The sequence below is a fragment of the Agelaius tricolor genome, unplaced genomic scaffold, assembly GCF_023055355.1.
Source record: "Agelaius tricolor isolate 1412-34295 unplaced genomic scaffold, bAgeTri1.0.p SCAF_7, whole genome shotgun sequence".
Classification (NCBI taxonomy): Eukaryota; Metazoa; Chordata; class Aves; order Passeriformes; family Icteridae; genus Agelaius; species Agelaius tricolor.
In genome coordinates this window covers 33,532,738-33,547,303 of record NW_027269267.1, presented here as the reverse complement: position 1 = coordinate 33,547,303, position 14,566 = coordinate 33,532,738, and the positions used below count along the sequence as shown (strand labels likewise).

General features: G+C 46.7%; 1 protein-coding gene across 3 annotated transcripts in view; it reads right to left on the bottom strand.

Annotated features, from left to right (window-relative positions):
- Nucleotides 1-14,013, bottom strand: part of FGF14 (fibroblast growth factor 14) — a 379,715-nt gene extending 365,702 nt beyond the window's left edge. For 2 of the 3 annotated variants that reach the window (XM_071430888.1, XM_071430891.1), the window contains exon 1: nucleotides 13,359-14,013. In XM_071430888.1, the coding sequence (XP_071286989.1) occupies nucleotides 13,359-13,566 (208 nt within the window). In that variant the 5' untranslated portion in view covers nucleotides 13,567-14,013. The remainder of the gene's footprint in view (nucleotides 1-13,358) is intronic. The other variant, XM_071430893.1, reaches the window with a different exon arrangement.
- Nucleotides 14,014-14,566: the final 553 nt, after the last annotated feature.

Sequence of the window (14,566 nt, the reverse complement as noted above, 5' to 3'; positions counted from 1 at the left end):
CTGAATACAGCCCCCCACTGTGCCTTATTTTAATGCAAAACATAATTGTGTCCCATCATAAGAGCTCTTCATAACTATTTTTATTGTGAGCAATGAAAACATAAAAATCTCTGCTAAATGCAACACCCTTCTTAGCCCCAAATTAAGCAGTGATACTTGGGTTTTTTTCAGATATTCAACTTCTAAAGGAACAGTCACCTTAAGGGGTCTTCAAGGGATGGATGAGAAAAGAAGAATTTACTGCTTGCATTCAATCTTCTCACATTTGGCATTAAATGCAAGAATAAATATACCCTGTGCATCCTCACAGAGAATCAAAGGACTTCAAGTGGCACAAACTGATTTTCCATAACACTATTTAATGAAAAACAAAACACCCAACCAAAAACCATATGCAAACTGCTTTAGGCTGTCTAATTTTCATTACTTTAAGAAAAACACACAAGTATTCTGGACCATACTGTCAGACTGTAAGCCAGACCCTTGAAATTCACAGACTGTGACCAGATTTAGTCTGCCAACATATTTAAAGCATCAATAATCAGAAAAAAACTATTTCTTTACTCATCTCCTCACAACTATATAAGCAAAGAGAGCAACTGGTGGCCATGTAGGGAGAAATACATATCCTTAAAGGAAGATCAAGAAGTATGTGCAGCAACAATGCAGGTTGATGCCCATGTAGCTCAGAAAATAGAAAGTGGGTGTGCAGTAAAACAACAGGTTACTGGGATGACTGCAAGTGCTGACAAGTTTTGTTGCACATGCTCACACAAATGAAGGGATGATCCCAAATAAGGTCAGGGAGAAGGAAAGAAAGTACAAGGCAGTGAAGCACAAGAAAAAAGATTTTATCCAGAGACAGAGGAAATTTCCTATCCTTCAGCTCTTCCTTACCCTGCAACTCCATCTTCCTGTTGTGAAAGAGAGAAAAAAGAGGAGATATGTTCCTTTCCCCAGCAAGATTGAGCTTTCCTTCCTGCCTGGTTCATCCTCCTCAGAAACTCGCTATGATTCATTCCCTGCAGACTCAGGTCTCTGCCACTCAGCTGCCAGACTTGCTCTCAAGCAGGTATACCCTGCTCTCCTTCCTCCACCAGCTTTGCACAAGGTTAACCAAGGCCCATAGGAAGCCCCTTTCTAGCTGCTCCTTTCTCAAAGGATGAAGCTGGGATTCATCCACTTTATAGAAGCTTTAATAACCCCTTAGCTGGTCCAGGATGGTGTTATGCTGTTATTAGTCCAGGTACAGTTCCTCTCTGCAGCTGGGAGCACAAGTAAACCTCTACAAGCAGAGCTCGCCTTAACTTTCCTTACTGGGAGTGAAAGGCTTTTTCTGATCCTCTTTGGCTGTGTTCAGATTGTTAAATTAAAGAAGTGCTAGAGCCCTAGTCATCCACACCCTTCCTCAAGACCCAGGCACCACCTCAGCGAGCTCTCTCCAAGCTAATCTGCCAGGGAGGGTGGTAACTGTGGACATGAGCCAGCCAGAGCCATTTGGACTTGGATCAATCCCTGGCCCTTTTTAATTAAGCAATATAAATTCAGTCTTATGTTCCTGAACAACTAGGAGGAGTTTAAGGTGGGAGAATGGTATCAATGCCAAACTGAAGGTGGACAGTTCTTACTCACAATTCTGATTTGCCATCTGTTGATGAGAAGAAGAGACTGGCTTTCCCTTTGAAGTTACTTGAAGATCTCCAGTATAAGCTTTTTGATGCAGATTTGTGGTCATCTTCAAGGACTGAATGGCACCCAACATTCTTGACCTGTTTCACTGTGAACTTAATAAACTATTGGAAGAAAAATGCAAATTAATACTGAACCTATAGTGCCTTCTTCTATGGTTTGTACCACCCAGGACATGGTGTCTTGCCCAAAGATTTACACAGCTTAAGATCCATGGAAGTACATATTCTGCATTTTAAAAGCTGTCCTGTAGAACAGTTTGGAGGGGGATAATACATTTCCTCTCCCCTGCAGTTGCTGTGGCAACTACACAGGCTGTTTCAGTTTAGCTTGAGGGCCACCCTCAGGAGCTGACTCCTGTGCCATCATCTCTCCTGCAGGGGAGCCAGCAGGTGTCAGCCCTGGCAGCTGCAGCACACGCAGGACTCCACACGCCCATGCAGGTCCAAAGCATGGAGGGCTGCCAGACAGGAGGCTCTCAGGGCAGCCAGGAAGGCAGGAGGCCCTGGACACATGGCCTAAGGTCACCCTGGAGGCCACTTTTCCAGAGCTGGGCAGTGACAGCTGGTAGACTCAGGGGAGCATGGGAGCACCTTCATTTATAATAGCAAAGCAATGTTTACAAGGATATTTCACCTTTAGCAAGATAGCTATAAATGGAATAACTTGAGAAAAGCTAGACTCTCAAATATAAAACTCTCTCTATGTCCTTGGAAAGAAAGACTTCTAGAAATAGATGCTTTCCATGAAAATGTCCTTAAATTTCAGATCTATTTGCTCTTCAATTGATAAATAGCTTCAACAATTTCTAAATTCTGCTTGCCTGTAGGACTCTGTTCACTAACCTATCTAAATGACTACAGACTCCTTTAATCCCTTTATTATTTACTTTATCATTTCTTTTGTCATTCTGGTTTTTCATCTCCCTCTGAGAATAAGTGGGAGAGAGAGCATCCCACACTATTCATGTATCATCCACATAGCCCCTGATAAAAACTCATCTAATGTACTAACATCACATTCTGGCTTACTTTTGTTCTAACTTCAGCAAGTTCCACCCCCAAATTCTTAACCTACATATATGACTACAAGGGATTAGTATTTATCTTCTCCTCATCTTCTGTCTTAAATCTATTAGCAGGTGTTCTTTTTGGCAGCAAACCGAGACCATAGTTACTCCAGACAGCCACTGAAATCCAAGGAAAAGGAGCTCCAGAAAACATAACAAACCCTTGTTTTGCTGTTACTCCTGATTCCTTTTTTAAAATATTTTAACACAGACTGCACAACGTACAGCCTATTTCTGCTTTAGTTATAAGGTCCAAAACTTCAGCCTCCCCTTTCATTCAATGGTAGCTGGCACAACTGGAATAAAATCATTCTCATCCAGCATCTAAGAGAAACTTAGTAACCCTACAGTTAAAACTACCATGATACTCACCTTTATATACTTATGTTCAATTTTTTTTCTCTCATTTTGCTTAAAGACTTTTTTTTTTTAATGAAAGAACCATATTATGTAAGTATCATGAGGAAAATCCTTAGAGAGTGTTTTCATCAATGGTGTATGGGAGTGGTCAAAATCAACATCCATGATGTTGAAGTGCTAAGAAAGCCAATGTCTTCAAAGACATGCTTTCACAGAAAACTTTCAGTCACGAGAGAATGTCTTACTGTGGCACACAGATCTTTGGATTCATCTCCACTTCATGCCAGTAATGCTTCAGATACATCATTTCATATAAATTGCAAAGACCAATCAAAATGAGGAAAGACACTAGAACAGAAAATCACACACTTCCTCTATTCTCACTTCTTTGGTTCAAATTTCTCCTACCATAAGTAAACTTATTTCTTTTACCCAGATATGTATTACGTAGGAAACTACAAGAGGTTTTTTATCCTGTATTTTCACTCTTCCGCAAACATTATCTGAGTTTAAAGTCCAGTTTGAAAACAAAGTAAAATCACCTTAAAAAATGTGGTTCTTCCATACATACACTACATAATGACTTGTTTGCTGTAAAATAATCCCATACTGCTTTCACATACCCTGTTCCATGGAAGAAACCATGCTACAAGTTTCAAAGGTAAGAGAACTCATCTATGCCATGTTTCAAAACTCTGTGCATATAGCCAGAGCTCAACAGTTCAGGACACAGGGTTTTAGTGACACACAGCCACTGGCTCTGCTACTAATGTCCCTGGTCAGCAGAAACCCTGGAACATGTAGCACTGAAGAGGCATGTTACAATCCTCTCACTCAATAATGTCTCTAAACTAGGCCATCAAAAGTGAGCTCAAAGGTGAACAAGGTGAATCAAAAGTGAGGTTTACTCTGTCTGTGCCCTGCTGAGGGTATGGACACACAGGGCATGCCTTGCATCCACACAGGTTTTGCAGTTCTCTGGGATCTCTTCTGCTTGCGACATGGCCACAAGCTTCAAGGAGATACAAAGCACCTAAGTGAACAGAAAAAGCCAGGATTTGGAAACAACTCCCTACCAACACAAACAGGAAATGCTCAGCAATAATATCCAGAAAATTTCCCTGGATGCTGAGGAGTCCTGCTTCAACAGCAGAATCTCACACAAACCATTTTATCCTCAAGCAAGTAATATCCTCAAATGGTCCTCAAAAAAAAAGAAAAGGATAACATTTGTTATTAGGTCTTCTAAATCCTCTTGCTGATTTTACTGTCTTTTCCTAATCAATCACAGTTACTTTACAGCCTCTGCATTTCTTTACTTCTGCTACTGTAAATTAGCAGCAAGTGGGAAAACAACAATGTATACAGCTCATGCCCAACAAAAAAAAGGCTAGTCCATCAGCCTACCCTTCATCCATCCTAAATACCTATTATACCATTAATAAAATAAGCCTGTGAAGTTCTTCTGCTCATGGTCACTAGCTAATTATTCAAAGTGGTGGAGAGGACTTAAAAATATCTGAAAGAAATACAATTAAAGGCTACTTTTCCTGAAAGACCTTATCCAAAGTAAAAAGGTGATATGCTTGCACAAGGAGAAGGTGAAAACACTCAAAGAGATGTGAGAGGCTATAATGGAGATGGCAGAGTTTGGGATGGATCAAGGTCATATTCATAGAGGTAATAAATGTCTGAGTAAAGCCGGGAGACTAGCAAATGTTGGCTATGAAACTCTGTGTAACCAGATTTTTTGAAGCAGAAAGTCTCCTTCACATGGGGACAAACACAAAAAAGAAAAAAGGATTTGAAACAGCAAGTGGCTAGGAAGAACTCTCTCAGGGGTGCAAAGCTTTACAAATTTTAATCCACCTGTTAGTGCTACTTTAAAATATGGATTTTAGTGAAAGAGTACAAGCCACAAAATTGCACCTGGGTTTTAGACATCCTAAAGGTAGCTAACATTTGAGATCTTTGGTTGGTCTCCTAGTGAGATAATCTGCCTACATCACATTTAGGTTCAGTTTCTCAGAAACTATTAGCTGTCTGGGTTTGACTTGAAATTTCCAGTTCCAAGAAAATCAGAACTGTAAAGTGGCTCTTTGTGTCATAAGTACTACAAATTAATAGGGACTATTATTAATTTAATCCTCATTAAGATATTCCTGATAGGTTACTCTATAAGATACTACTGTATTAATGATTTAACTGACTTTTTTTTTAAGCATTTCCCTGAGCTATAATTTTTCCACATCTTTTCCCACATCTTTTTTTTTTTAATGTATTTTCCACTATGTTCTGCACTGGTAGCTCCTCTTCATCTCATTCAATGTCAATAAATGTACTCTGATATGTGCAGAAACTACTGAGCAATTGTAGTGCTCTACAGTACACTTCTTTAATGAGAAGCATGAACTGGGAACTGTTTAATCTGGACATTCTGTTTGATTGTAGAGGGACATGCTTAGAACTACATTTACTGAAGGAGTAACAAGTCTGGCAAAGTTGCCTTCTTTAAATTAGCATTTTCTTCTCAAACTTCATTAAAGGGCAATCAAATTCCTGCCTATTTCCTTTGCTAGCATTGGTGAGAAGCAAGAGATTTATATGTAAACAGAAGTCTACTTTTATACACAACCTGTCTCTCCTGTTCAAACCATTCAACAACAGTATGAAATTCTAGTTTTCAGTCACACTAGAGCTTAATTCCTTAAAAGCTTCTTCAAGAGAGTAATATTCCACTTGTTTCCTCAAGAGAAAGGAGGAAAAACATGCCCTTTTCAGGACATAGTTCCTTATCCCATAGGCCTAGAAAATCCATAGAAATTAACTTCTTTTAGCAGGACAAAAGCAGCACATGCAAAGGGATGTGTGGGCTGCTACCTTATTTTTGTCCTCCTAAGCCAAAGATACCCTATGCCCACAGCAAAGGCAAGTTATACTGCATAGGAACTAAGATGACAGAAATGTCCAGGATTTCAGGACAGTTCAAGGAAGGAAAAGGCACCATGAAAGAAGTGCTTTTCACCCGAAAAGCTCTCCATAATCACTAGTCACAGACAGGGGGCAGGAATAGCAATGTTAGCCTCTGTTTTTCAACAGAAGAACCAAGGAGTAACCCACAGAAAGTGCAAACCCCTCCACATCCTTTTCACACAGCACGTGGTTATGTAGAGCTCACTGCTATGCAAAGTTTTTTGATGCCCAAAATAGAAATGCTGTTTGATAACTGAGGTTGTGTAGCTCTTTCAGAAGCCACTACACACAGTGACCTGAATACAAGCTCCAACTTCACAGTCCAGTGACAGCTGAAAACTGTCACAGCTGATAGATGAGGGGAAGGATCAAATCCAAAGATTTGCCCATGTCTTACATTTTTTCTTACACCACCTAATACCCAGAGATGGAGACAGGACAGGATCAACAGCTAAGGCACAAATCCTGCACATTCTGTATCCTCACTATGTTCTTATCTTTCTACATGACAAAGCCATACACAAAAAAACATGGATGACACAATGAATTTCAGTGAAAAGTGAAGTATATTCTTCTCTCAGCTCAGTAAAATACAGGCCTTTTGGGAATCTCCTTAGAACAATGTTTTCATAGAGGATTACAGTTTATTTGTATCACTGTCCTCGAGCAAAAGCCAAAAATTCCAAAGGAATTAAAATATTTAACCTTGGCTTGAGACTACTGTCTGATAGGACCAGGTTCACTTTAGTGCCACAAAAAGATTAAGCCAAGTAATTTCCAAGACAGTGCCTACTGTATGCAAGGGCTAAACTCATTCAGTGCAATTCCACATGCTGTTTCCAGTTAAAAGTCAAATAAGCAAGTGTCAGAGTGAAAAGACAAAATACAGATATTAAAATTAGACTATCAATTTCTGCCAGCAACTATGTGCTACCTATTGTTATTTGACCCACACCACCATTTAATATTAACTCAAAAGATACTAAAATGTTTATTATGTTCACCCCAGTATAGTACCTAAACTAGTCATTTAATTTTACCGCAGAAGGTGTTATTAATCTGGTTTGTGCATTGAATATTACTATTCAGATATTATTATTCTGACTTCTTGATGCAGTTTCATCAGCAACTGTTTACTCTCCTTGTAATATTAAACATGAATGCTTTTAATAGCATTTGCTACAAATACACCAAACCTGCATTCCATATATCCATCAAATGCCTTTCACTTAATGATTTTTGAAGTTTTGGCCTCAAAAAGTTCTTTTCTGGAGTCAGTGTGCTCCTGTTTTGGATAACAGCTTTGTTAATTATTCACACGCTATTTTTCTTTGCTGCAGAGTATATTAAAAATATTACATTTTGCTTGCTGTGTGTTCAGTCCATCATGGTGCCAAGCACCATCAGTTCCTTTTGCAGTTATTTTCAGTACTTCTGGGTGGATCTACTGTAAGGATTTACTTCAAGAACACAATAATTTTTAATAGCCTGTCTGAAGATGAATATACTCTTTTAAGCACTTTATTATATGGTCTCCAAAGAAAATATTTTCTTCCTGGCTTACTTTGCTGTGACAATAGAAGCACACTCTGTGCAAGAAGGGGGCCCTTCCTGAACTAAACTTGGGTGCAGTCTGACAAAGTTTATTCCCAAGTAAACTGTTATCCTACTGTATACACATATAAACTCTTTCTGTACAGTGGCAAGTAGCTTTTGGACACATTAATTGTACATCAAGACACCTGCTACATCTCAGCAATTTTTTTTTCACAACAGACATTGTAAAGTTTTATGATCGCTCGATGTTTTCTTACTCAGTGAGTTGTTCAGTAAACTAGTAATTTATCTTTGAAAAGCTATCATTCACTGAAATGTGAAAAACAAACAAGAGGGCCAACAGCACGCCTGTGCAATGTTCAGAAATTGCCTGCAACTTCTAACAAGCAGGAAGGGAAGGCAAAGGTAAGTAACAGTGGGTCCAAAATCACAAAAGCCCTCTAAACCAGAACTTGGTGTAGAAACAAATCACTGCTCCCCAAGCAACAAGATCTTCCTGGACTGAGTGGAACATGCTCTAGCAGGACTCACTCTTTAGAGGCACGTTTGGCAAACATCTGTAAATATTCTGTTGAATTTGCACACAACCACTTCATTTATCCATTTGCAACCTAGACCCAGAGGATTTTATCCTAAATGTTGACTGTTCCTATGGAAACCTCAGTAGCGACCCCACCAGCTACAAAATTCACCCTCAGAGTCAGTGTAAGGGCCCAATTCCCACTTTTTTAGATTTATGAAGTCCTCTTGAAAAACTGGTTTCCAATTTCAAGCAACTCTCTCATCTTCAGATTATATTTTTACAGTCATTTACTGGACATAAAATCTTTACAAAGGGACAAATTCAGAATGTCTAAATCACTCATTTTTTAGATTTGGAATCAATAGGAATTTTAGCTTAAAATGAATATACTTAATATAATCATAGAAGGTTAAGTACAATAAACATCAAGCTCAAATGCAAAAAGCATACACATAAATATTTAAACCAATGATATCTGTAAATACATTTTTTGTATTTTCCTTAAGCCTAAGTCATCCTTTTTATATTTGAATTCATTTATAAATGGCCTGTCATTAGCAGACATTGAACTAGGTGCAAACATTTTATTACAGTAGGGAGATGCATGAGCAGGCATAAATTTCACCCCTTAATAAGTAGAGTATGCAATTTAATTTGATCAAGAATAATTAAATTTATACAAATTCAGGAAATGTATTCCAGAGAGGACAAAACTTCAATAGGTGAAATACATGTAAATAGGCAGTTTTACATTTGAGCAAGAGAAACAGACCATGCCTCAATTCCCACTACAGGAATTACAGTGTTTAAGCAGTCAGAGCTGCTTTTCGGACCTACATGACAGAAACTTCAAGGACCTGATTCCACAGCTCTTACTGTCTTTGTCTTTTGGTGGGAGGTTTTCTTTCTATGAGTAAGGAAAGCAGTGGGGAGGCCAAATTTTTTCAGAATTCAGATAAAGACACACACCTACTGTATATTTTATAGGCAGGACACAAGCTTCCATTTCAAACAGATCCTCACATGGCTGTGCTTAGAAACTTTTTCAAAATCATAAGCAACCACGAAATACCAGACAAGCTATTTCATGGAGTAGGAAATTAACATGGGACTATGCAGAGATTCCAGTTCAGCTGCAGCCTGGATTTCAGACTTACTGCTTTTAAAACAGGTTTTGTATTTGAAATTGATGTGAGATTGATACTAATTTCCTAAATTAAATCCTCCATCAGTAATATATTTATAGTAATGCCGATTGCCATCTACTCCCCTGTCAACCTCCCTGACTGTGCTGGAGAGATGCTTCTCCTTGGGAGTGAATGGAGAGGAAACCTGATCCATCCTCTGTCTGCTGGGTTGCCACCAGGAGTGAAATGTGATAGCAATTCCCGCCATGGGGGCATCTAGTATTCCAGCCAACACACCTCCCGTGGGCACCCAAACAGCTGGCATTTGGCAAAAAAAAATCTATTCACTTGCTGGCCTTGCTTCAAAAAGCAACCAGAGATAATCTCCTTTCCCACTTCTCCTCAGGCCCCATATTCTCCCCATGACTTTGCCATTCCCTAGCCAAAGACACCCAGTTTGGAGGCTGGGGATGGTGGTGGGAAAGCCAGGAGGACAGTATCTTATTATAACAAGCCCTGGTTCAGAACTTATGGTTTGGAGCAGTTTTTAACTATTTGTGAGAAAAAGTCCCTTTGCTTTTGCACTTTTTAAAGTCCCCTCTGTGTGTATGACAAGCGGGAAGGGCAGAGTTAGACAGAAATAATTGCAAAAGCAAGTGAGGCCCAGGGAACCTGACACATGGCAAACATTTTCACGAGAGACAGAACACTGCAGATATGAGGGGCTTCACTGATTGTAGCACCATTATACTGAGGAACATCCAAAAATATTCAGTAGCTGAAAACAAAGCCACACCTATTGATTCCCAAAGTTTTTCTCCTCACGAAGAAAGGTAAAGAGGTAAATAATTGCAGCCATCAAACGCAGCTCCTCTATCGAGGATATCAAATCTGAAACCAAGGGGTTTCAGCCAACCATAAAACCAAAGCCTCCTGATGCAACCCTGCCAGAGACTTACACACAGCCCTTCGGACTCGCCATCCCTCCCTGCCGCACTTGTCCCCGTCTCCGGAGCTCTGAACGGTGCCGGTTACCGGTGCCGGCGGGGCGAGGCCCCCGGGGACGGCAGGGGAGCCCGGGAGGGGGTCCGCACATGGAGGGGGGGCTGCAGCCAGCGGTGGGGGGAAAACGCAAAGCAGAGAACATTTGGAAAGGAGCCACTCAGTCCCGTCTCTGGAAATAGACCAGCTCTAGGAAGGGACAAAAAAAAAGTGCAGCAGGCCGAAAATAGCTAAATAAACTGCAATTACAGCCAGCGTTAGTTGCCTAACCTGCCGGATTTTCTGCACGGTTGGATCAGCGGCAGATGCTCGCTCATTTGATGACTTTTGAGACTGAAAAGCCCAGCGGGTCCCGAAAAGTTTGGCGGCAAAGGGGGCGGGGGGCGGTAGCGGGGCCCCGTGCCGCAGCGGGGATGGGGTCTGCGAGCTGCCGCAGAGGGGGAGCCCCGGGGGCACCAGGCCAGGACGGGCATCGCGGCACCGCTCCCCGCGCTCGACCCCAGCCTGAGTGGAGATGATCTGCCGTCAGAGCAACAGCGCCTGTGACCGAGCTACCAGCTAATCCGGCCAAGCGGATTATTAGCCTCCTCAGACAGAGAGCCGCAGTTCGGCGCTCCCGGAACGGAGTGGCGGCACGGGGCGTGCGGCTCGGCCGGGCTCGGCGTCCCGGCGGCTCTGAGGGGATCAAGTGGGAGCGGAGCAGAGGAGCGCAGACTGTGCGGGCGGGCAGCGACCCCGCGGACCTGGCCGGAGCCGTAGCCACCCTTCAGGGCCGCACTCCGCGCCCCCTGCCCGCTCCCCCGCGCCCACCTCGCTCGCTTAGACGAGCTCCCCCCACTCCTTCAGAAGAGGGGCTCAGCCCTCCTCGGGCCAGCGCAGCCCTCGGCAGGCAGGGTGGCGGCGGGGGGAGTGCCGCTCCTGCCAGCCAAATCCACTCGTCGTCCCATGCAGCGGGAGCAGGGAAGTGCGGCAAAGTCCCCGGGGAGGTGGAAAGATGTGCCGCGGTTGCCTGGCACTCCGAGGGACACAACTCGGCTTCAGGGGCCGATATCCTGACAGACTGCCCTCCGCAAAGAAGGAGCACCAATCTTTAGGGGTGGACCAGAGTGTGTGTGTGTGTGTGTGTGTGTGGAGGGGCACACGCCTCACCCCCCGGTATGCAAACTGAAAGGCCTAGAAACCACCAGCCCTCGTCCTGCCCCTGCCGCCCCCCTCCAAATCCCTTCCTCAGGAGCATCGCCTTTTGCCCAGAGTACCACGGCGCTGGAGCCGGCCCCCCCGGGGCTGGGAACAACGGCAGCGGGCAGGGCAGGCAGGGCCACGCCGCCGCTCTGCCCTGTCCCCTCTGCGGTCACGGCCCCTGCGTGCGTGGCCCGGGCCGGCGGAGAGGGGCATCCCCAGGGGCTGCGAGAGGGTGGTCGGCCGTCCTGACCCTGTCTGGCACATCCCGCCCGGGGGGGCGCACGGCTAGGAAGTGGCCCCCGGCTGGCTGCAGTGCTAAGGGACGAGTGAAGCGAAGGGCACTTTGCGGGAGGCTGAGCGCAGCCTCCGGCGGGGCATTTCAGCCTCTTTGGAATGCTAAGTGGCTGCTTTTCACTGCTGCGGCAGCGGCGGGGGGGAAAGGGGCGAGACGAGCTGGCAAACGGACGCCGGGGGCGGGGAAGGGTAAATCCGCCGAGGTGCCCACCTCGAGTCTGCACCGGACCTGGGCTGAGCAAAGCAGCAGCCGGCAGCCCGGCTGCCTTGAAGGAGAGGGGTGCGGGCTGCCAGGGCTGCTGCTTGTTGATGTTGGGGTGTCAGGCAACGAGAGCCTATGATCTACTACACTGCAGTGCCAGCGTCAGGAGCCTCCTGCTCGGGAGCTGCCACTGCAGGGCAGCCAGCACACACACACACCAGCGCGCACACACGGCATCCCTCCCCTCGCAGCCCGGGCTCCGGCGGCTCTCGCCTCCCCAGGCACGCAAGTGCTTGCAGACAACCTGCCGGCCGGGGTGAGCGAGCAAGGCGGCGTGGGGGACCAGAGGCCGGCGGAAGGGCCGGTGTTTCCCCAGAAAAGCTCCCGGCTCTCCCGCCCGCCGAGCATCCCTTCTCGCCCACCTTGCTCGCCAAGCCGCGGGCTTGGCCGCACGGACGCCCCGAGCAAGAGGGATGCAACAGCAGCAGCGTGACCCCCAGGGACCAGGCGGCCCAGAGCACCTGCATTTGCATTTCTTATGTAATGTACTGCAAGTTTCCCCCTCGGAGCCGGGCTGAACCGGAGCGCATGATCCCGGCTGCCAGGCAGACATAGAGACGGACGCAGAGACACCGGTGCGTGGCACAGAGGGGTCATCCCGGCAGCGAGAGGCGGAGGAGCGGCACAGCCAACCCGGCGGTGCTGCTGCTGCCACTCGGCATAGCTGGCTGAGTTGCCGTCTGGGCACAAGCCCCAAGAAAGTGTCCATCCCCTTTCCTCACCACCCTCCACCCTCCTGGCCTTGAGTGCCGAGGGTGAGTGATAACGGGGAGCCCCCAGGCCGCGGGAGGGGGGTGTCTGGCTTGACTTTAGAAAGCCGAGCGAGGCGGTGGGTGGGTGTGTGTGCGTGTGGGGTGACATACTGCAAGCTATTCAGAAAGTGCTGTGCAGGACGCGAGCCCCGGCACACTCACCCACCGCAGGCAGGGCCGGCTAACACCAGCACAGGAGAGCCAGTCTCCTCTTCCCAAAACTGACTGGGGGGCCTCCCGCGGTCGGGAGTGGGGGGCTCCACCGCCTTCCCCACAAGAAGGGTACTGATGTAAAAGTTTCCTCCTTGGAAATAGCACATAGGAACTAGGAGATGCCGGCTGGGCGAGGGTCGCCTTTGATTTTATTTTTTTACCCCTTTTCGGTGGTGACAGGGGCTGAAGCTAATACAAACCGCTCCTTGCTTATTCATACACGTATGCACATGCATGTCCGTGCTGGCCTCGATATATCCCCCCTTCTCCCCTCAGCAGGATTGCAGATCTACCTCGGCGAGCAACAGACAGGGTAGCATTAAAGAAAAACAACGCATTGCAATGGATTGCTTACCAGTTGGGTTCTTGTTTTTCTTAAGACTCTTGCCACAAAGACACTGCAGCATATGCGATCCTTTGCTGAAAATGTTCCAAAGAAACCACATTGATTTGGGCGAAAAGCAATCCAGCAGCTTATACACCCTGAGAAAGAAGAGATCCTTGTGGTTGCATAATAATAAATTGAGATCAGTTCTCCTGAAGAGGGGCACCAGTTTTATCATAGAAAAAGCGATTATATTCCGATCTTCTCCCAGTTTTTTTTCCTCACGTGGTATATTTCTTTGAGACTTTTCAACGGATGCTTTTTTTTCAGCCAGGCTGAACGGTTGTTCCCCCTAGACCAACAGTGAATTATAACCAAAAGCGTGGAGAGCAAATATAAGGAATCCCTTTTTTCAGCGTGAAGCCAAACGAAAAGTAAGGTAGTGAAATCCCAGCCGAGGCCAAAACCTCATCGGAGACACCGGCAAAACGCGGAAGAAAGATCCCCAGAGAGAAAACCATAGCCTGGTACTTGACTGCTAGGAGGATGGGTGGATCTGCAGAACAAAAGCCACGGCAGGATCCATCCTACTGAACGACTGCCATTGTGCAGCCCCGCGGCGGGAGAGCGCACCGCCAGCACCCGGCGAAGCCCGGCTGAGGCGCAGAGACCGCTGCCGGCCGCGGGCGCGGACCCCGCCCGCAGCCCCCGCCGATGCCCCGCAGCCCCCGCCGCCGCCCCGCGACGCCGCCCGCCCTCGCCCGCGCGGGCCGCTCGCCTCCGGCCCCGGCTGCCGCTGCGCCCGCTCCGCCGCGCAGGAGGCAGCACCCCCGCCCCGCGCCGCCCGCCCGCCGCAGCCTCGGCGCCCAGTCGCCGGCGGGCGCCGGGGGAGGAGGAGCCGCCGAGCCCCGCCGGCCCCGATCGCCGTCACGTAGCCACGTGCGGCCCGGCCCGGCCCGGCACCGCCCGCGGGTAGCACGGGTGGGCTGCCCCGGGCCGGCCGCCGAGCGCGCACCCCCGCGCCCCTCGCCCGGAGCGCCCCGGGCCCTGAAATCCGTCCCTCCCCCGAGTGTGGCTCTTGCCCGTCTCGGCCACGCCGTGGTCTCTACGGTCAGGAATGACCAAAGCAGCCGCGAGCTGAATAAATCAGCCCGAAAGGGATGTTTCTTTCTGCAACCTGCTGGCACCAGACCTAGAGAGTGTCCTGGTGAGATCTGGGGGTTGCCCCAGCAGAGGAA